The sequence below is a fragment of the Sprattus sprattus genome (genome assembly GCF_963457725.1).
Source record: "Sprattus sprattus genome assembly, chromosome: 2".
NCBI lineage: Eukaryota > Metazoa > Chordata > Actinopteri > Clupeiformes > Clupeidae > Sprattus > Sprattus sprattus.
Genome location: NC_137921.1, coordinates 11,294,162 through 11,316,141, shown reverse-complemented (window position 1 = coordinate 11,316,141; position 21,980 = coordinate 11,294,162). Strand labels below are relative to the sequence as shown.

The following is a 21,980-nucleotide window of genomic DNA, read 5'->3' as shown; positions in this document are numbered from 1 at the left end:
CACCATCTTCAAGATGGGGTCCAAATCTAGGGCAAGAGTACTGCACTCAACTGTTTTTGATGTGAGAGACGGCGACAACGGGGTCTGATCCATCTAGTCGGACACTGCCGATGACTGAGAGCTTGGCATCAGCCCAGTAGAGTCGCTCATTGAAGTAGTCCAGTGCCAGGCCTACAAGGAGATAAAGAGATCGAAGATTGATTTAAAAGGTAAACATTAAATAGGCTGACAACGAAGATATGGCGTCCCAAAGACCCATCACAAAGGCTACTGTTAGCAAAACTGCTCCACCTGTTGGCCACTGGATATTCTCATGGACCAGGGTCTGTCTCAGCGTCCCGTCCATAGCTGCTGTCTCAATCTTGGGGTGATTGCCCCAGTCCGTCCAGTACATTCTCCTTCATAAGAAAAGCCACACAACGAATCAACACTGGACCAGAGAGACAGATTTATAAAACATCTGGATAAACTCTGTTGTGCATTAAGGAGCATCATACCCTCTCTGGGGGTCCACCACGATGGCGTAGGGCTCGTCGATCATGCCCGAGATCAGGGTCTTGCGGTGCTGGCCGGAGATCTGGGCCACCTCGATCACGTCCCGACCCGAGTCGGTCCAGTAGAGGTTGCCGGCCACCCAGTCTACTGCAATACCCCGTGGCTTTTTCAGGTTTAAGATCTTGATTTTGCGACAAAAAACAAAACAGAAGAGGTTAAAAAAAAAGATGGGACAGACACTAACCCATGCAAACACACAAAAGAGGTCCAGTGGGGGGATTTAACGTGTCGTTTTCATCATTTAAACGGTCCTTCATTTAAACCCAGGTCCATGACTTCAAAAGATGTATTGATTTAAACTAATGAGATTTTACAGCTGAATGAATTCCATTATCAGTGTGTGTTCTGACACAACAGGAATTTAGCAGCCAAAAATAATACATAACACAATCAAAACATCAAGGTCTGTGTGCTCAACAGAATGCCCTGATCTAGATTATGTCGGGAAAAATCCACAACATGGCTTTCTGGGGGGCGCACAGTGTTTGTTCAGGGCACTTGAAAAGGTCGCTCGATGCCAGAGAGAGAGACCTCAGCCTACTCACAAAAACACCCTGCGATCTGTGCTGCTAAATATCAGTGCAGGTGCGTGACCTTGCCAGCTGGGGAGCAAAACAAAAGCCCCCAGTCGAACAAAGAACACTGCAGCGCCAGCAGTCTGCTGCGGTCTATTCTGGGCCTGGAGCCACAGACGGACGCTCGGCCAGCTGCTGCCCCCGCCCTGCTGTGCCCTGCTGTGCCCTGCTGTGCCCTGCCCCCGGGTGCCCACCTGCAGGTTGGAGACGGTGCGTGGTTGTTGGTGGGAGTTGGACGAGGGGCCGGAGGTGGAGGAGGAGGTAGGCAGCTCGTAGGAGGAGATGCCGCCTGTGTGCCAGTTGGTCCAGAAGATGCGGTTGGTCTTGACGTGCACGTCCATGGACTCGATGCGCACGTTGCCATCGCCCTGGAAGGTCTGCTCGTACACCCAGTTGGGCACGCCGGTGTCCAGGCTGCGGATCTCGTTGTCGTCGGCGATGTAGAGGACCTGGTCCATGGTGCCTAGGTGATGAGGAGACAGATAAGGATGGAGAGACGAGGAGGAAGGAACAGAAAGGGCAACAGAACACAGAAGCAGGAACAGAAAGAAGAAAGAAGAGAAAGACGAATGAATCACAGTATCATCTCTTCACATTTACATCTCTTAGTAAGAACATTCTGGAACAAGCTGGGCAAAAGTTCCTGGATAATAGCCTTGGAGGCAACCCTGGGTGCTTTTATGGTAGCACATGATCTCTGGAGTACTTCAAGTGTTAAAATATAAAACAAAAAGACAGTGATGTGAAAGATATGCCAAAGTTCTACATTAAAGTCAGCTTACTATTACTATTCAAATGACTCTTCTGTTCAATTGCTATTCCACTGAAATGTCCACATTTCCGTTCTGTGGCTGAATATAAATAGCTCTGACTAATCCCAACGAACTTAGCCATAATGACTGTATCGTCCACTGTGGGTCCTTACCATCAACCTTGCATGTGTCGTTGCTCTTGATGAAGTGTTTATAGCAGCTGCACTTGTGGGAGCCCTTGGTGTTGTTACAGATCTGTGAGCAAGCTCCAAACCGCAAGCATTCATTTGTGTCTGAGACAAAGAGAAGAGAAGAAAAGAGAAACAGACTTAGACTTAGTATCGAGGCAGATTACAGACATGGGCAAGCACAATAATCATGGCAGCGTGTGCGACAGAATGTGTCTGAGCACAGTCGGAGGCCTGTTACCGTTGCAGATGTTGGGTGCCACTGTCTGGAAACCAGGTTTGCAGGAGCAGAAGGAGTCGGTGCCATTGGTCACGCAGTGGGCCTCGTCTCCATCCCCACAGATCGTCTTGTTGCTCTTACAGTCATTAACCAAAGAGTCTACAAATGCGCACACACACACACACATATATAAATGACCACTATAGATACAAATCCAGAGACAGAAACAACCAACCAACAACCAGTGGCATGGTACATTTGGATTATTTGCTGTGTAAACTGATGTTATGCCAGTTGATGGCAGATATGAGAGAAAGAGAGAAAAGTAGTTTCTTTTCAGATACTGGTACGGCACTACAAGAAGACTACTAAGATAACACCAGATTATATCACCTTTATCCTTTGTGCAGTTGACCTCATCCGAGCCGTAGTCCTCACAGTCATTGAAGAAGTTGCAGCGCAGGTTGGAGCTGATGCACTTTCCGTTGCTACAGCGGAACATGTGCTTGTCACAGGACGACCCCTTCTTATCGCCTGTGGAGACACAGTAGTCCCGTTCAAAGCTCCGCGTCAGCGTACACTCAAGCTAGAACAGCAGGAACCCTCCACAGGGGTCCCCCTAGCAGGTTACGAGGAAAGATGAAGGATAGAAAGATGAATAAAGGAAACAATCCCTCCGTGAGACTCACCACAGTTTAACTCGTCCGAGTTGTCTCCACAGTTGTTCACTCCGTCACAGCGCTTGCTGATCTTCATGCACACCCGGTCGTTGTGGCAGCGGAAGCTTCTGGTAGGTGGGCACTGGAAGTTTCCTGGCGAGGAAAAGAACGGAAGGAAGGAAGGAAGGAAGGAAGGAAGGAGTGAGAACCGGCATGATGTCTGACGCTGAGGGACTGAGGATGAGGAGATAGGGGTTTGCTACTCACTGCACTCCTCAGGGTTCTCGTCGGAGTTGTCCCCGCAGTCGTCCTCACCGTCACACTTCCAGGCCAGAGGCTTGCAGAGGGTGTTATTACACTGGAACTCATCTAGGGGGCACTGTCTCCCCACTGAATAAAAAAGAGAGGAGGGAGAGAACGGGAAAGAGGGAGAGAGAGAGAGAGAGAAAGAAAATGTAATCTGCCTCCTTTGTCACTGTTTATTATGGCAACCAAATATGCGTTGAAGGAAAAACAATGCTGTAATATGGGTCATTTCAGTCAGGCCTGGTGCCACCATTCTGTTGGTTTACGCAAATTGTAATATCATTTTCAGGCCCCCTTAACACCGGGCCTGGGTGCCTCTGCATCACCAGCTTTTATGTGGTTGTTATGTTGTTATGTATTTGTACCAACACAAATCAGGCTGACCTCACCCTAACACACACACACACACACACACACACACACACACACACACACACACACACACACACACACACACACACCCTTAGACTCACTGGTGCTGTTGCACTTCTCCTCGTCACTGCCGTCCAGGCAGTCTGCATCCATGTCACAGCGCCAGCGCAGGGGGATGCAGTGGCCGTTCTTGCACTGGAACTGGTCGCTGTCGCATTTGGGCTCGCAGCCAACCTATGGAGACAACACACACACACACACACACACACACACACACACACACACACACACACACACACACACACACACACACACACACACACACACACACACACACACACACACACACACACACACTTCTTAGATGTAGTTGTGACCATTTAAGCAAATAAAAAATAGTAATGCATTCCATTCCATGATGTGTTCTAACGGAGGTGTGGCCAGTGGAGGCCACTGCAGTACCTCATCTGAGCCGTCTGCGCAGTCATGATCTCCATCACACTTCCACCTGCCAGCGATGCAGCGGCCGTTCGTGCAGGAAAACTCACTCTCAGAGCACTGCCGGGGCACTGAGCGAGAGAGAGAGAGAGAGGTAGAAGGAGAGAGAGGTAGAGAGAGAGAGGTAGAAGGAGAGAGAGATAGAGAGGTAGAAGGAGAGACACAAAGAGAGAGAGAGAGAGAGAGAGAGAGAGAGAGGTAGAAGGAGAGAGAGATAGAGAGGTAGAAGGAGAGACACAAAGAGAGAGAGAGAGAGGTAGAAGGAGAGAGAGATAGAGAGGTAGAAGGAGAGACACAAAGAGAGAGAGAGAGAGAGAGAGGTAGAAGGAGAGAGAGATAGAGAGGTAGTAGGAGAGACACAAAAGAGAGAGAGAGAGAGAGAGAGAGAGAGAGAGAGAGAGAGAGAGAGAGAGAGAGAGAGAGAGTGTAAGTGAAACGGAGAATTAGGACTGACAGAAAGCTTGTAGCATTAACAACAACATCCAAAGACTTCACAATCACAAATCATTATCTGCTTTTTCAGCATCTCAGGTGGAAGAGCACTTAACCTCCACTAAAGGGGCAAGAGGGGATACAAACACACACACAGACACATTCACAGACACACACAGACACAGAAAACTAAATCACAAAGCTGCAGAAGAAGGACACCACAGCCCCCTCTAGTGGCAGTCTGTGAACTATCACGCTGCAAAACTAAAAAGCACTAGAGGAAACATGTCTAACTGATGGGTTCATGCTTTAGTATAAAATTTATGAAAGATGCTGACACTGGACACTTGCAATGACCAAAAATGAGCAATGTATGAGGGGAGGGGAGGGGAGGGGAGGATGAAGACAGGACGAAGACAGGATGGAGGAGGAGGAGGAGGGGCTGAGATGGGAGGATCAAAGGGAGGAGGGACCTACCTCTGTTTCGGGCCATAGAGGTCAGTGTGACATGAAGCATGAATATAAGATGAAGTGAGATGTGTCAATGATCAACATGCGAGTTCACAACACAGTGTAAATCACACACACATAAGACACACACACAGACACACTTACATACATACATACATTTCAATATACACATACTCAAAACCACAAGTGTTAATAGGCTGCCCAGGTGCAGATGCAATCTGGAAGCACAAACCCCCAAGACCCTTCCACCCATACTCTGTGCCACACACACACACACACACACACACACACACACACACACGGAGAAAACACATACATACATACATACATACATACATGCATACATACATACATACATACATAGACAGCAAACACATACATACAGCACACACAAAGGTACCACACCTGCACACAACCACAGGACTGAACACAGCACAAACCAAGCCACCAGCTTCAGCATCAGACTCTGGCCCTGGGCCAGAGCATCCTGGGCATTCCTTAAGTTTAGAAACTGTTGTCAAGGTAACAGTCACTGAGAGCACATCGCCATGGCGACAGAGCCACCTACCACACTTTTCCTCGTCCGAGTTGTCTCCGCAGTCGTTGTCGTAGTCGCACTGCCAGCGGCCGGGAACACAGCGGTTGTTCTTGCAGCGGAACTGGTAGGGCTCACACGTCCTCTCATCTACGGGAGGACAGAGCAGTGGACAGGAGACGGGAGAATATGGACAGAGGAGGACAAAACAGGGTGTTGAGGACATACAGATAGAAAGAGAAATGGAGTGAATATAAGATGGAGGGGAGACAGGAAAAGTGCAGAGAGATGGGAAAAGAGGAAATAGAGAAAATAATGGATAAATGGAGAGGAAATAATGAGGGGGAAAAAAGGAGATATTACATACATTTTAGAGAGGCCTCATGATGTGATTTACGGCCAAATGCCATATGCCTGGTTTCCCTGTAGAGGTCAAAGGTCACCTACCACACTCCTCTTTGGGCTCGTCTGATGCGTCGCTACAGTCGTCCTCTCCGTCACACTTCCAGCGCGCTGGGATGCAGCGGCCTGAGTCCTTGCAGCGGAACTCATCCACCCCGCACGTCATTTGAGCTGCAGCGAGGGAGAGCAAGAGAGAGAGAGAGAGAGAGAGAGAGAGAGAGAGAGAGAGAGAGAGAGAGCACAGATGACATAACGACACACAGAGGACGACATCAGATAAGCAAAGGAGCCAAACGGCCAGCAAGGGACAGCATGGACCCTTCAGAAAGACTCTTTTTACTCTCAGAACAGTTTTACAGTTTAGTGTCTATAGTCACTAGAGCACTCACAGGGCCATTTTTATGGTGTCATTGAGCTTCTTTTGCTGAGTTTATTTTATTGCCTACTTGTGAAGCTCCTGGTTGTTTGGGGTTTATGTCCCCCTGCAGATGAAGAGGTAATGGGCCAAGCTGAGACAATGGAAAAAGGGGTGGGTGGATGAAGTGGGGGAAAGAGCGAGAGTCTTACTGCAGTTGGCAGGTTCGTCTGAGCCGTCCACACAGTCGTTGTCGCGGTCACACACCCAGACCCGTGGGATGCAGCGCTTGGTGATGGCACACTGGAACTGGTTAGGAGCGCACGTCACCTCAGCTGTGGGGCGGGAGAAGGATGTTAGTCAGAGCGGAGCAAAACGGCTACGGAGTAGAAGCCAGAGATCTCATCCAAAGGATCGCTGACATGGTAGGTATTAGTTTACACTGCAGATACTGCTTAAACTGCAGTGCACCTCAGCATTCACGGCGTCCCTTTTCAAATTATAATTCACTCATAAACTTCAAGTCTTCCAAAATGCGGCAGCAAGACTTTTAACAAGGGCAGAGTCGTTAGATCTCACCTGTTTTAGCTTCAGTACTCTGGCAGTGAAGTTTAAGATTGATTGAAACGTTAAAGTTTGATTGTATCGGCTGTAAAATGGCTTAGTTCCAGCTTATATTTCAAACCTATTTACCCCCTATGCTCCGCCAAGGGCTCTAAGATCCTCTAATAACCTTTCACTGGTTCTTCTTCTGCTGGTCTAATCTTACATATAAGGGCGATCGTGCTTTCACTGCTGTTGGTCCTAACTTATGGAAAGTCTTACATTTGATATCAGATCTGCTGCCTGCATAAAGACTTTTACACCTAGACTGAAAAAGTACTTTCATACACCTGCATTCTCTGAAATTTAATTTGGTCTTTTATTGTGTTTTATTGTTTTGTTTCTTTAATTATGTTCTTTTATTACAATATTTTAATTTTAATTTTAATTTTGCTTTTCTTTTTATTTGTTTCAGTTGTTTATACCCTTTTATGCCCTTTCATTGTTGTCTGAATGTAAAATCAATCTATTTACCTCGACTGAAACCTTGGTCCAACCCCAGTTGTTTTAATAAATGCAATATACAATAAAGTTGACTTGAATTGAAGGATCAACAAGGGAATAATAAAGCAACTTGAATCCTAAAACCAAATAAAACAAAAGGGAAACTCACGGCAGTCTTTCTCATCCTCCCCGTTGGCACAGTTGCTCTGGCCGTTGCAGCGGAAGATACCAGGGATGCAGCGACTGGGCTGGGAGCACTTGAACTGGCTCGGCAGACACACGTGGATGTCTGCACGCAAGACGAGAGAATGACTGAGAATGCAGACACACGCATAACAACACACAAGACGGGAAAGGGAGATGAAGAGAGAGATTGGGGGAGTGAGAGAGAGATTTGGGGAGGGAGAGAGGGCTAAGAGGAGGTGGAGGGAGAGATTGGGGAGTGAAAGAGAGGGATGCGAGGAGGTAGAGGGAGAGAAAGAGTGAAAGAGAGGGGTAAGAGGAGGTAGAGGGAGAGAAAGAGTGAAAGAGAGGGATGAGAGGAGGTAGAGGGAGAGATTAGGGAGTGGACGGAGAGCGTACCACAGTTGGCCTCGTCTGAGTTGTCCTGGCAGTCATTGTCCCCATCACAGATGTAGGCGGGGTTCGTGCAGATGCCTGTGCCACACTGGAACTGACCCGGCCGGCATTTAAATGCAGCTACGCAGAGAGAGAAAGATATAAACACACAAAATTATTCAATCTAGGGTTAGATTGCAACACACATGCAACACACACACACAGACACACACACACACACAGACACAGACACACCCAAACACAATTACACTCAGGTCCAAAGTGCTAGACAGGAAGTGACACTTACGGCAGTCAGCAGGCTCATCTGAACGATCTCCACAGTCATCCTCAGTGTCACACTTCCACCAGAAAGGAATGCACTTGTCATTCTTGCACACAAACTAGGGACAGACAGATGGCCAAAGAGGGATGGAGAGAAAGGATGAGGGGGGAGAGGCAGAAGTGGAGATGGCAAAATGGAGACAGAGAATCAATCAACAATACATTAACAATCACAAACTAATACTACCTCCATATTCTAAATCAATTCGGTGCTATTCTATTCAGTTCCTGGCTCCCGCCCCTCACCTGGCTGGCGGTGCAGTTGGACATGCACTGGCGTCCGTCCGCGGACAGGTAGAAGTTGGTGGGGCAGGCACACTTGTAGCCGCCTCCAGGGGAGAGTAGACACAGGTTACTGCAGCCGCCATTCTCCACCTGGCACGGATGGCCCTTCACTGTAGGAAACAAGCCAGACGCAGCTATAACATTGTGTGCGTGTGTGAGTGTGCGTGTGTGTGCCAGAGAGTGCGTCTGTGTGTGTGTTCGATGTGCCAGAGAGTGTGTGTCTGTGTGAGGGCATAATTTCCTCTGGTGCACATCATAGTACGTGTGAGGTTGTGCGAGTGTGGGTGCTCGGTTTACAGATGGATGTACAGTTTACAGCATCCTGTGGTTGCCTGGTTGTCTACGGGCAAGAGATGTGTCCTCAGCATGGTGTGTGTCCGAGTGTGTGTGTCTCACCCTCTGGTTGTCTGTAGGGGTGATATATGTGGATGTCCATGGGCCGGTGGAGAGTGCTAATCAGCATGGTCTTGTTGGTGCCCTGGGTCTTGTGCGCTCTGTTGATGGACTTGGTCTCCCAGTCGGTCCAGTAGATGTACTCCTCAAACAGAGTCATGGCGAAGATGTGGGGGATGTCCTGGGTCAGCACTGCAGGTTAACGACACACACACAAACACACAAAAACACACACACACACACACACACACACACACTTGGTCAGTAGGAAATTTGATTTCAAGATGTTTTTCTTCAAACAAAATAAAAACTTTTGACCCCTTGACCCCCGACTCCCTCGTTTGTTCCCACAAGCATCACAGTGTGTGGAAACAGACCAATAATGCCTATGCAGAAATATTCATGTCTGTAGTAATCACACACACACACACACACACACACACACACACACACACACACACACACACACACACACACACACACACACACACACACAGTGAGCTTTCACTCAGGCACAGCTGTGATGGGAATATGTCCTCCTGACAGGCCTGAGCTGCACAACAGAGGGCCTGTGACTGGTGGCGGCGGTCATCACCACGTCATGCTGCAGTCACACACACTCATCCGGCACATGACTCAGCCTGGCACACACACACAGCCCATCCTTCTGTTCTACTATTGGTCTACTGGTGTGTGTGTGAGACCTCCGTGATGGAGTGAAGGACAGAGAGAAAAGGAGGAGGAATGAGACACAAGACCAAAAACAGGGGGAAAGGAAAAGAGAGATATAAGTATAGAGCTGGAATCATAGCAGTCATCAATGATAGGAAGTGTGACGGATACATTTATGGATGTGGTTGATACATTTATGGATGTGGTTGATACATTTATGGATGTGGTTGAACCTATTGTGTGACTGCTGCAAGTGACAGAGGGAAAGAGATATGAGGATACATTTTCATGAGAGTATTTCTGTGCTTCTGTGTGTGTGTGCGTGCGTGCGTGCGTGCGTGTGTGTGTGTGTGTGTGTGTTGGGGTGTGTGCATTTGCTCCTGAGCAAACTGACCAATGTGTCGGTTGGTGCCATCTAGGCTGGCAAACTCGATGTAGTCCTCGCGGGCGTCGGCCCAGTAGATGCGGTCGTTGATGAAGTCCAGCGTGAGGCCGTTTGGCCAGGTGATGCGATCCTGGACGATGACGCTGCGGTTGCTGGCGTCCATCCCGATGCGGCCGATATGGGGGTTATCGCCCCAGTCTGACCAGTACAGGTACCTGCCACATATAGGGGTCTGTTAGCATCCTGTCCTGTGGCTAGCAAATGCAGCTGTAGTTGCTGAAAATGAGGCCATCAAAACCCATGTGATTGTGTGTGTGTGTGTGTGTGTGTGTGTGTGTGTGTGTGTGTGTGTGTGTGTGTGTGTGTGTGTTTCTGTGTGTGTGTGTTGGTCTGGTCACTCACCCATTGCGTACGTCCACAGCCACGGCTCTGGGCTCCTTGAGGCCATTGTTGACCAGCACTGTGCGGTACGCGCCGTTCAGCTTGGACACCTCAATGGTGTCGCGCCCTTTATCGCACCAGTAGAGGTTCCCCCCGACCCAGTCCACGGCCAGACCGTCAGGGTTGCTCAACGAGGTCCGGTGCAGAACCTACAGAAGAAACACGCCCATCGCAGAGGTTATCCAATCAGAAAGACAGAACCTTAAAGGAAATCAATTCAATTAGATTGTCTGATACGAAACATCTACAAGGGAAAAAGACAACAATCTCACTCTGAGCTGCAAAAAGAAATGAGTCACATTCATTTACAAAGACAGAAATGCAAGAGCACCATCTTCCAGCAGTATTAAAGGGGAAAAACAAACAAACAAACAAACAAACAAACAACTTTTGCCCAATTGCAAACTTTTTTTTGTTTTGTTTTGTTTTGTTCCAGGTCTTTCGGCACAAAGTTACCCATCTGTTTAGGTATCCCTGCTTCCTAGAGCTGGGTCTATATTAGCCTCCACTGGACTATGCTCTGTTATAGTAAGACAGGCATAGTGGCGGGAGGCTGTGCCAAATCGCAAACTTAATAAAAAAATGCATCATGTCAACAATACAGATCCTGCAGGCCTACAATGACTAGACAGGCCCAGACAGACGGCAGCGGAAACAATGGTGATGTGTTTGTGTGTGTATTTGTGTGTGTGTGTGTGTGTGTGTGTGTGTGTGTGTGTTCTGACCTGCACGTTGTCACTGTCGTTGATAGGCATGCGGCGGATCATGCTGCCCTGCGTGGTCACGTCCGTCCAGTAGATCATGTTCTCAGCGTAGTGGAAGTCCAACGCTACAGCATTGTTCAGACCCTTCAACACACACACACACACACACACACACACACACACACATTTTAGAGTTTTAGTTGTACACATGACAGCATTTAATTAAATTAGAGTTTAGGAGGCCTCACACGGATGCCTCATCTCTGTACCTCATATGCTTATCCTAAACAAGCCAAATGCCCTCTAATTTAATAAGAATATAAGAACTTCAAATGTAATCACAAGTGTACTCATAGACATATGGGTTTGTTATGTCCTGCTTTGTAAATATTGAACTACACTACGCTTTAAAGCGCATCTCACAGCAGTCCTTTCTGGTAGGGCTAATATCCCACCTTAATGATTGACTTTAAGACTTGTCTAAAATGCCCCTGATTGTCCAGCACTTACTGTATGCATCTCAAGCGGAGTCTGCAAAACATTTGAAATGCATTCTGTTCAAGGCTTACCTGCTTGATGAGAGTGTAGTTGGAGCCGTTCAGGTTGAGCTTGCGCAGGTAGTAGCGGTTGGCAAAGATCAGGAAGGGCTCCTCGTCTACACGAGAACAGACAGAGCAGCCATGTTATGAGGCCGACCATAGTAGATTATTTGACTACTGGATTGATAACAGAAATTAAGGGGGCGTGATAGACAGCTAATTAAGACAATAAGAGAGCCAAGTGGGGTCTTTTGTAGATACACATATCACAGGGCTATGGTTGTCATTAGAAAATGGCTGCATCAAGTTATTAACTTGACAGCTCAGTACCACTCAGTGAAGAGGGTATTTTTTTCTGACTGCCAACACACAACTCATGCGAAAAATATATGCTGATGGTTACATCATTATGCACAAGTTCATTATGCACACAGACCTACACACACAGAAACCTCCATACACACAGACATACACGCACACGCACACGCACACACACACACACACACACTAACCTGAGGTGGATTTGCAGATGGTGGGGTCTTCAGGCTTGAGCTGGAAGCCCTCCACACAAAGGCAGTGGAAGCTGCCGTGAGTGTTGACGCAGCGCTGGGTGCAGGGGTAGCTGGTCGTGCACTCGTCTATGTCCACACATGTCTTCCCGTCGTCCTTGAGCCTGAAGCCTGCCTGACAGCGGCACTGCAAGAAGAGGAGCACATCAGTCAGAAACACACACACACACACACACACACACACACACAGCTGACACATCCACATCAGATGCTCTGACTTATAACCCCCCCCCCCCCCCCTGCCAGTCATCGTGCCACTCTGACAGTCATCGTGCCACTCTGCTCAGTGGCAGTAAGAGGCCCGACAGCTGGCACACGGTTCCTTCAGACAGCTGCTGACGGTCAGCTCATCTCAGGGCACGACTGACTCACACTCCTCTAGTGGCCATCTGAAGACAGGAGTGAACACACTACAGGAGTGAACACACTACAGGAGTGAACACCCTACAGGAGTGAACACACTACAGGAGTGAACACCCTACAGGAGTGAACACACTACAGGAGTGAACACACTACAGGAGTGAACACACTACAGGAGTGAACACACTACAGGAATGAACACACTACAGGAGTGAACACACTACAGGAGTGAACACCCTACAGGAGTGAACACACTACATGCTTTTGGAAACTGGCGCTCTGGGTCTTTCCATTAAAATTACTATTTTTTGACCCTCACACAAGTCACCTGTAAAGGATCGATTCATGTCTAATTGTATGCCTCTCTTGTAAAATGGTCCTAAATCTTCCACATTCATTTGGAAATTATTTCACAAATTACATCATGGATGTGAAAGAGAATGGATATTTACAATAACCCCTATACAACATCGTCTCAGCTCTACGTCAGTCAACAGACCAACCAAGCAAACTATCCCTTAATCAATCAATCAATAAATAAAACAAAGTGCATCCCTGCCCCTAAAGGGAAGTTTCCTTTTCATTCCAGTATAGGCAAGTCCTATAAGAAAAGAAGTCGAAACACTGAACATGCCGTGACGGCAAGTTATAAATACGGTGAATGTCTTTTATACACTAAATGTGGCTTGTGTGTTGCATACACACGTTTGCACACACATATGCACACACACACACACACACACACACACACACACACACACACACACACACACACACACACACACACACACACACACACACACACCTTGAAGCCGATCTTGAGGTCTTCACAGAGCTGGGAGCACCCGCTGAGGTGGGAGATGAAGCATTCGTTGACGTTGCATTTGAGCTCGTCTGAGTTGTCGCCGCAGTCGTCCCTGTTGTCGCACAGCAGCGTCTCGTTCACACACTTCTTGTTGTTGCACATGAAGGCTGTGTCATTACAGCTCTTTCCTGCAATCACACAAGGAGGGGCGGGCTTGAGTGGTGATGGGGAGGGGGGGGGTTGTCTGCAGGTTAACTTTCCATTCTCCCCCAAATTGAGAGAAAGGAGATTTTGAAATGTAATCCTGGACTTTAATAGCAAAGATACCCATGTCCTGCATACAGCCCTAATGTCTGCTTCTATTAGCTCTAGTGGTTGGATGCTGAATCAGGTGCATTATGGGACTATAATTAAACTCAGCAGGAGAGGAGATCTCCAGGAGACGATTAAGCCGGGATGACTGAGAGAGAAATAATACAGCTTATTTCTTTACCACACACACACACACACACACACACACACACGAGAAAGAAAGAAAAAAAAAAACTTTCCTTAGCACGTTCAAAAATGTAGCTTGCTTTTTCTATCTCACACATTCAGTTTAAATTTGATCTCACACACATATAAATTCACAGCTACACAGTGGGTGACTGTGGGCGACCGTGTGTGTGTGTGTGTGTGTGTGTCAGTGTGTGTGAGAGAGAGAGAGAAAGAGAAAGTGAGAGAGAGCGTTTGGCTAATGTGTGTTGGGATTCTGGGGACATTATGGGCTGGTGAATAGGCTTTCATCAGACTGTGCACACAGTCCATTAGCTGAACACTGTCACATCAAAAAGCGTACACACGCCCACACACACACACACACACAGACACACAAACACACCGAGGGATATTTAGCATCAAATGGACCATTACATCAATACACACACGGCTCTATGCACAGACACACATTTAAACAGCAGTAACACAGCAAAGCCGCAAACCACATGTGGTATTACAGGGACAGACACATGGGGTATTACAGGGACAGACACATGGGGTATTACAGGGACAGACACATGGGGTATTACAGGGACAGACACATGGGGTATTACAGGGACAGACACATGAGGTATTACAGGGACAGACACATGGGGTATTACAGGGACAGACACATGAGGTATTATAGGGACAGACACATGGGGTATTACAGGGACATTTATGAGAGGTGTGTATGAGTGACATGTGTATGTCAGATAAAAACAAAGACAGACAGTGAGAAGCAGACAACCAGAGAACGTACGTGAGAAAAAAGTGTTTGTGTGTGTGTGTGTGTGTGTGTGTGTGTGTGTGTGTGGGATGTGTACATGTGCGTCTGTGTGTATGTTGACCTGCTGACCTGTGTCTGTGCAGTGGGGGTTCTTAGGGGCCTCGTCCGACTTGTCCTGGCAGTCAAACTCTCCGTCACACTCCCAGTTCTTCTGCTTCAGGCAGCGGCCGTTAGCACAGCGGAACTCATCGGGACCACACGTGGAGTACTCTACACACACACACAAGCACACACATTAGACTTCAGTTACATTACACACTGTTAGGTAGTGTTCTCTGCATGCATACATACACACTACTGCATAAAAGCGCACACACACACACACACACACACACACACACACACACACACAGCAATGCAGATTACTGCAACACAACTCACAAAATCGTCCACATGCTTAAGTTTAGAGCAAACCTTCACAGAGACGTATGACAACAAACACAGAGACGTATGACAACAAACACAGAGACGTATGACAACACACACATACACACACACACACACACACACACACACACACACACACACACAGAGACCACCCAAAACACTCACCGCACTCTGGAGACTCATCTGAGCCATCGGCACAGTCCAGGTCATGGTCACACACAAACTGCTTGGGGATGCACTGCTTGTCCTGGCACATGAACTCATTCTCATCACACGTGTTGTTATAGGCTGTGGAAGAAAGAAAGGCAGCGAGATGAAGGAAGGAGCAGACAGATTCAATACATTGTACAGTGCATTGAGATTGTGTGTGTGTGTATGTGTGTGTGTGTGTGTGTGTGTGTTTGTATGTGTGTGTGTGTGTGTGTGTGTGTGTTTGTATGTGTGTGTGTGTGTGTGTGTGTAGCAGCACGTGTAAATGATTCAGCAAGTATAAATAAAGTATGTGAGAGAGTGGGTGTTACTCACTGCAGCCGGCCTTGATGCTCTCGTCAGCTCCGTCAGGACAGTCACGGTCTCCGTCACACTTCCAGCGCTGCGGCACACACAGGTACGAGCCCGGACATTGGAACGTCTCTGGACTGCACGTCTTAGTAACTGTGGCAGGAACCACACACACACACACACACACACACACACACACACACACACACAGACAGACACACACACACACACACACAAACACACAGACAGACAGACAGACAGACACAAAGTTGTTGTACTCCACAAGACATTACCAGACAAATGACCAGAATCAAGGCCTTGCTAAACACAATGGTTTCTTTTTCTAGTTCTCAGTTAAAATGATGAATGAGGTTTTCAACACTAGAGATCCTGGTGCACAAGCATGTGCCTACACACACACACACACACACACACACACACACACACAAAGAGGTCGAAACTTACCGCACTTGCTGTCCTCATCTGAACCGTCTCCGCAGTCATCCTGCCCATCACACACCCAGGTGCTCTGGATGCAGCGGTGGTTGCTACATTCAAACTGCGAGGAGGTGCAGAACTTATCTAAAAACACACACACACACACGATAAACAACCAAGAGTTAGCATTGCTAAACACTGCTCCACAGCAGGCAATCACAAAAGCCCAGAGGCCTCCACTTCAGTGTGAGAGGGCGATTTGGCTCCAAAGCCTTCAGCTCCTCTAATCAGGCATCTGAGTCCATGACGAGGGAGAGGTGGTCAGAGCCAGCCAGGGCGAAGCCTCCTACCACCACTACACACTAATGAGAGCTAGCGCTCCACAGGAACACACAGACATACACACAGACACACAGACACACACACACACACAAACAGACACACAGACACACACACACACACACACACACACACACACAGACACACACACACACACTCAGTGGGGGAAACAACAGCAGGGTGATGGATGAGTGGGGGGCAGCACTGATGGGGGGGTGCAGGGTTATGAGTGAGCTCCATGAGGTGGCTTTGAAGGCAGTAACTCTCATGGTGTGAAAAGAGACAACAAAGAGAAAGAAAAAAGCAGCAGAAAGAAGTAGAGGGCAGGAAGAAGGAAAGTCATACATGGTTACAGACAGACACACAGACACAGAGAGAGAGAGAGAGAGAGAGAGAGAGAGAGAGAGAGAGAAGGAGAGAGAGAGACACACACACACAGACAGAGAGGAAGAGAGAGAGAGAGAGGGACACACAGACAGACCCAAGGAAAAGGGAAGCGTGTGGAGCGGGGTCACAAGAGACACTGACCACAGTGGGTTTCGTCCGCTCCGTTCTCACAGTCGTTCTCCTTGTCACAGGTCCAGCTCATGGGAATGCAGCGGCCGCTCGGGCATGCAAAGAAGTTCAGTGGACACTTCAGCTTCTTCTTGTCTGCACACAACACATACAGCAGTGACTACACGCCCACCCAAATAGACACAAACAAACTCATTTCCTCTCGTTGTATGACATGTGTATTGCTAGATACAAGAACACAAACAATAAAACAAGGGTGTGTGTGTGTGTGTGTGAGAGTGAGGGAGTGAGAGAGTGAGAGAGTGAGAGAGTGAGAGAGTGAGAGAGTGAGAGCGTGTGAGCGTGAGAGCGTGTGAGCGTGAGAGCGTGAGAGCGTGAGAGCGTGTGTGTGAGCGTGAGTGTGTGAGTGTGTGAGTGTGTGAGTGTGTGAGTGCGTGAGTGCGTGAGTGTGTGTGTTTGTGAGTGTGTGAGTGTGTGAGTGTGTGTGTTTGTGAGTGTGTGAGTGAGTGAGTGTGTGTGTTTGTGAGTGCGTGAGTGCGTGAGTGTGTGAGTGTGTGAGTGTGTGAGTGTGTGTGAGTGTGTGTGTGTGTGTGTGTGTGTGTGTGAGTGTGTGAGTGTGTGTGTGTGTGTGTGTGTGTGTGTGTGCGTCGAGAGTGTGTCTTACCAGGGCAGTTTGTCTCATCAGACCAGTCTCCGCAGTCGTTGGAGCCGTCACAGAGCCAGGAGGAGGCGTAGCAGAGGGTGGTCTTCTCACAGCGCTGGAACGTCGCCTCCTTCACACCCCGCTGGTAATAGCTGGAGCAGTCAGTTGGACCTGGATCCACAACAGCAGAGGTGTGTTTGTGTTTCACAAATGAAAAATAAAGCACCTGCAGTACCTGAAGAAGGAGCATCTCCAGGCCTGTATTCAAGTGTGAGTTTGTGTGTGTGTACACATGTGTGTACACATTTGTGTGTTTGTGTGTGTGTGTGTGTGTGTGTGTGTGTGTGTGTGTGCGCGCGCGTGCAAGTGTGTGTGTGTGTACACATGTGTGTGTGTGTGTGTGTGCATGTGTGCGCGCGCTGGTGAACTCACTGCAGTTCTTCTCATCACTGGCGTCTTCACAGTCCACCACCTGGTTGCAGCGGGTGGAGTTGGAAATGCAGCCTGTAGCTGATGCACACTGGAACTCCCCAGGAGAGCAGAGGGTTGCTGAGCAACACACAAACAAACACACACACAGATTTAAGCATGCAGATGATGCCGTGATGGCGCATGGTGCATTGTGGGATTGGGCAGGGCCTTACCATTGCAGTGCAGCTCGTCGGAGCCGTCTCCACACTCATCAGCCCCGTCACACCAGAAGGCCAGGGCAATGCAGCGCCCGTTAGTGCAGCGTCGGAAGCCCTTCTTACACACACGGTTAGCTGGGGACACAAGGTGAAAGAGCTATGATCATGGGCAACCCAAAGGTTGACACAAAAGGGGAAATGGATGGGAGAAGTAATTCGGACACGTGTGCATGTGTGGAAGTGTAATAAGATGAAGTTAGATGGATTTGTTTACTTGGCACACATAAGTACGTTTTCTTAACCTCTCTCATCATCTTTTCCCACACACACCCACACTTTAACCTCTCTCATTATCTATCTCCACACACACACACACACACACACACACACACACACACACACACACACACACACACACACACACAGCTTACCGCAGTATGACTGCTTCTCATCAGACTTGTCCTTGCAGTTGGGTCTGCCGTCGCAGGTGAGGTTGTAGCTGATGCAGTCTCCATTCCCACACTCAAAGTTATCCACACTACTGCAAGACGTGTTCTGAGCTGTGAACATACAGTGAAAGGTCAGTGACAGTGAGTCTCCCCACAACAACTCCTGGCCTGCAACCAACCATGCATGGATATAAGAAATAAATAGAGTATACACATCAATGTGTAGTAAAGAATTGAGGCATACAGATAACTAAAGTCCATCCACTGGTCAACACGGATCAATATAGTGGCCATTTTTTCACCACTAGGCTCTATGCAGGATGACAGAATCATATACTCACTCTCATAATTTAGACAATTAAATATTTGGTGAGGTAAAAAGGGTAAGTCCCTCTAGGAAATTAAAAAAAATAATAAAACAAATTCCTCAAAATCACACCAATATTAACCACAAAGAATCTAAGAATTCCGGCGCAAATTTAGTCACTTTTGGTCTCCACCATCCCAACAACCCCTCACAAGATCCTGGAGGGACAGAAGGACATGTACTCAAATGCACAACATCCAAACCACACGATTCCATCCACAGCCTCTCAAATTGATCAATATTTGACGAGGACTTAACGAGGCTAATTACTCTGTTGCCATAGCAGCAGTTGCAAATGTGTGGTTTGCTGTTAATCCACACTCATAAGGGCCTCTCTGTGTCCTTTCCTCTGCCTCTCTCTCTCCAGTCTTTCTTTCTTTCCCACTCACTCCCCTCTCTCTCTCTCTCTTTCTTTCGTTCTCTCTCTCTTACCGACACAGGAGTGGTCAGGCAGGAGCTTGCGGTCTCCTCGGCAGCTGCAGTTGACTCGGCCATCTGCTGTGAGGAGACACAGGTCCTGGCAACCACCATTGTTGTTGTGGCATGGGGAGAATTCACCTTCAAGGAGAGATAGAGAGAACATTTTATTGAATTTTAAACAACACTTAATGCTGGTATTTACAATAGAATATACGTCCCGAGTACGTTGAAACTTTGAAGAGAAAAGGTATTTAATAGGAGACTCCGTAGTCATAGTACAAGACCTCAAAAGTCATTGGATTTGCAAAAGGACCACTTATGAACAAATGCTTTCGAAGAACGTGTAAAAGTACAAACAAAAGATTGAGGAAAGAATTTACAGCCATGGACGTTAACCAGTCACACTCACACACTCTGCACCCCGCCCATTCAATCCCAGCATGTGTGTGAGAGAGAGAGAGAGAGAGAGAGAGAGAGAGGAAGAGAAAGGGAGAGAGAGAGAGAGAGAGGAAGAGAAAGGGAGAGAGAGAGAGAGAGAGAGGAAGAGAGAAAAAGAGGAAGAGAGAAAAAGAGGAACAGAGTGAGAGAAAAAAAAGAGGAAGAGAGGGAGAGAGAGAGAGAGAGAGAGAGAGCAATCCCATCTGGGATATTTCCAAAGTAGAAGTCAAACAAGCTGTTACACTCCATAAAATGCACACCAGAGCAACACCATGTTGTGGATTTTCCAGTAAAAAAGTATGCTTAGGTTAAAGGCACTATGTGTAAACCCAAGTGCATACATCATTTAGGGGACTAATAACTTTGGAGCATGTATAATAGGATACAACCCTGCATAAAATATATGAATGTAAATGTCATGTTAATGCAAATCTAAGCAAATTTGGATTTTCAATAGGGCTGAACAATTTGGGAATGATGTATGATGAATGATTTAAATATGACCAACACAATATTAGATACATTTAGTGTAAAATATTATTTCCCACATTACAGAAACAAGAACATCAAATTGGTGGCTTTGCCACTGCCTTTAAGTAAGTCATAGTAAGTATAAACACAAGGCATGCACTTTTTAAATATTGTGTGCAAAATTTTGCATCTTAAGAATTGAATTTTTATTTTTGTATTCATTTTGTATTTTTTTAGGCCACGTTTTAGTCGCGCACGTTGCGGTTAGAAAATCGCATTTTATCATATTGCGATTATATCGCAATTGCAATTAATCATTCAGCCCTAATTTTCAAGGTAACACACACAAAGTGTGTACACATAAAGTGTGTGTGTGTGTGTGTGTACACACACAAAGTGTGTGTGTGTGTGTGTGTGTTTGAGTGAGAGAGAGAAACTTACAGCCGTTAGTTTCGTTGGCTACGGCGACGATGCCCATGGGCTGCTGAGGGATGTCTGCACGCAGCACCTTGAGGTCCCTGCCGTCTGTGTCTGCGCGCAGCACCGCCCGCCGCACCCAGTCAGTCCAGAAGATGTAGTCCGCATACACCGCCAGCCCGAACGGATGCACCGGCTCGTTCTTCAGCACCACCTACACATAAATGAAGGTGAGATACATATGTATCCTCATAGAGTATGAAAACCAGACTTAAAGAGAGCATATGCATAAACCAACAGCTATGAATAAATCTGCATGCATTACTTTTCACCCAACACACACACACACACACACACACACACACACACACACACACACACACACACACACACACACACACACACACTTACAATGCGGTGGCTGCCATCATATTCACAGCGTTCGATCTTGTCCAGTGTGGCATCGCTGAAGTAGAGTTTCTCGGCGCGGTGGTCGATGGCCAGGCCGTTGGGGGTGCGGATGTCAGTGCCAATGATCACCAGCACGTTAGCACCCCCCAGGGATGACCGCATGATACTGGGCGACTGCTCATTCCAGTTGGTCCAGAACATCAGACTGTGGGAGAGGCGAGGAGGAGTAAATATAATTATAATTTTATAATACGAGCACAATACGATAGTAAATATAATTATAATTTTATAATACGAGCATAATACGATACTTTTTATAAGTATAAAATTGTTTCAGTATAATGCAACTCGAAAGTGAGGTGCTAAATGAATCTAGTGAACCCAAGGGCCCATAAACTAAAAATGTACATGCTGCACACAAGAAGCAAGCTTGGGTCAATGCAAAGGTCGGCAAGAAGAGCGGTCCGCTGTGGTCGCTACTCACTTCTGACACTCGTCCAGCACAAACGCTCGTGGGTGGTCGTCGTTGGACATGGTGACCACGGTGTCCCGCATGAACGCTCCGGGCCGGTCCTGGTCCACCGTGTGGCGGACGATGGTTGAGGTAGTGTAACTGGTCCAGTAGAGCGTGTCCCACGCGCGGTGATACGCTAGACCCTCGACCGAGCCAACGTCTGCAGAGAGAGGGACAGGAGAAGGGTTTGAAGACGGTAGAGGCAGCCGTGACTGTGAGGTCCGTATACACAACATCATATATGTATTTATTACACGGCTCTTCTTAATGCTGTAGAATGCTCCATTCACTTGAATGGGGCTTCCCAACGT

General features: G+C 47.6%; 1 protein-coding gene across 1 annotated transcript in view; it reads right to left on the bottom strand.

Annotated features, from left to right (window-relative positions):
• The window catches only part of lrp1ab (low density lipoprotein receptor-related protein 1Ab), a 112,733-nt gene that overhangs the window by 7,245 nt on the left and 83,508 nt on the right, over window positions 1-21,980 (bottom strand). The window contains exons 42-79 of the mRNA XM_080832144.1: window positions 21,640-21,829; window positions 21,156-21,360; window positions 20,769-20,958; window positions 19,431-19,556; window positions 18,614-18,742; window positions 18,198-18,317; window positions 17,986-18,102; window positions 17,575-17,724; window positions 16,923-17,045; window positions 16,083-16,199; window positions 15,642-15,770; window positions 15,282-15,404; window positions 14,799-14,939; window positions 13,421-13,608; window positions 12,199-12,382; window positions 11,717-11,802; window positions 11,169-11,291; window positions 10,405-10,592; window positions 10,012-10,217; window positions 8,949-9,137; window positions 8,514-8,662; window positions 8,233-8,326; window positions 7,950-8,066; window positions 7,537-7,656; window positions 6,533-6,655; window positions 6,011-6,136; window positions 5,597-5,713; window positions 4,090-4,196; window positions 3,729-3,861; window positions 3,217-3,339; window positions 2,980-3,102; window positions 2,684-2,824; window positions 2,312-2,449; window positions 2,056-2,175; window positions 1,325-1,593; window positions 498-676; window positions 292-398; window positions 52-171 (exon numbers count right to left, since the gene is read on the bottom strand). Of these exons, the coding sequence (XP_080688270.1) occupies window positions 52-171; window positions 292-398; window positions 498-676; window positions 1,325-1,593; window positions 2,056-2,175; window positions 2,312-2,449; window positions 2,684-2,824; window positions 2,980-3,102; window positions 3,217-3,339; window positions 3,729-3,861; window positions 4,090-4,196; window positions 5,597-5,713; window positions 6,011-6,136; window positions 6,533-6,655; window positions 7,537-7,656; window positions 7,950-8,066; window positions 8,233-8,326; window positions 8,514-8,662; window positions 8,949-9,137; window positions 10,012-10,217; window positions 10,405-10,592; window positions 11,169-11,291; window positions 11,717-11,802; window positions 12,199-12,382; window positions 13,421-13,608; window positions 14,799-14,939; window positions 15,282-15,404; window positions 15,642-15,770; window positions 16,083-16,199; window positions 16,923-17,045; window positions 17,575-17,724; window positions 17,986-18,102; window positions 18,198-18,317; window positions 18,614-18,742; window positions 19,431-19,556; window positions 20,769-20,958; window positions 21,156-21,360; window positions 21,640-21,829 (5,430 nt within the window). The remainder of the gene's footprint in view (window positions 1-51; window positions 172-291; window positions 399-497; window positions 677-1,324; window positions 1,594-2,055; window positions 2,176-2,311; window positions 2,450-2,683; window positions 2,825-2,979; window positions 3,103-3,216; window positions 3,340-3,728; window positions 3,862-4,089; window positions 4,197-5,596; window positions 5,714-6,010; window positions 6,137-6,532; window positions 6,656-7,536; window positions 7,657-7,949; window positions 8,067-8,232; window positions 8,327-8,513; window positions 8,663-8,948; window positions 9,138-10,011; window positions 10,218-10,404; window positions 10,593-11,168; window positions 11,292-11,716; window positions 11,803-12,198; window positions 12,383-13,420; window positions 13,609-14,798; window positions 14,940-15,281; window positions 15,405-15,641; window positions 15,771-16,082; window positions 16,200-16,922; window positions 17,046-17,574; window positions 17,725-17,985; window positions 18,103-18,197; window positions 18,318-18,613; window positions 18,743-19,430; window positions 19,557-20,768; window positions 20,959-21,155; window positions 21,361-21,639; window positions 21,830-21,980) is intronic.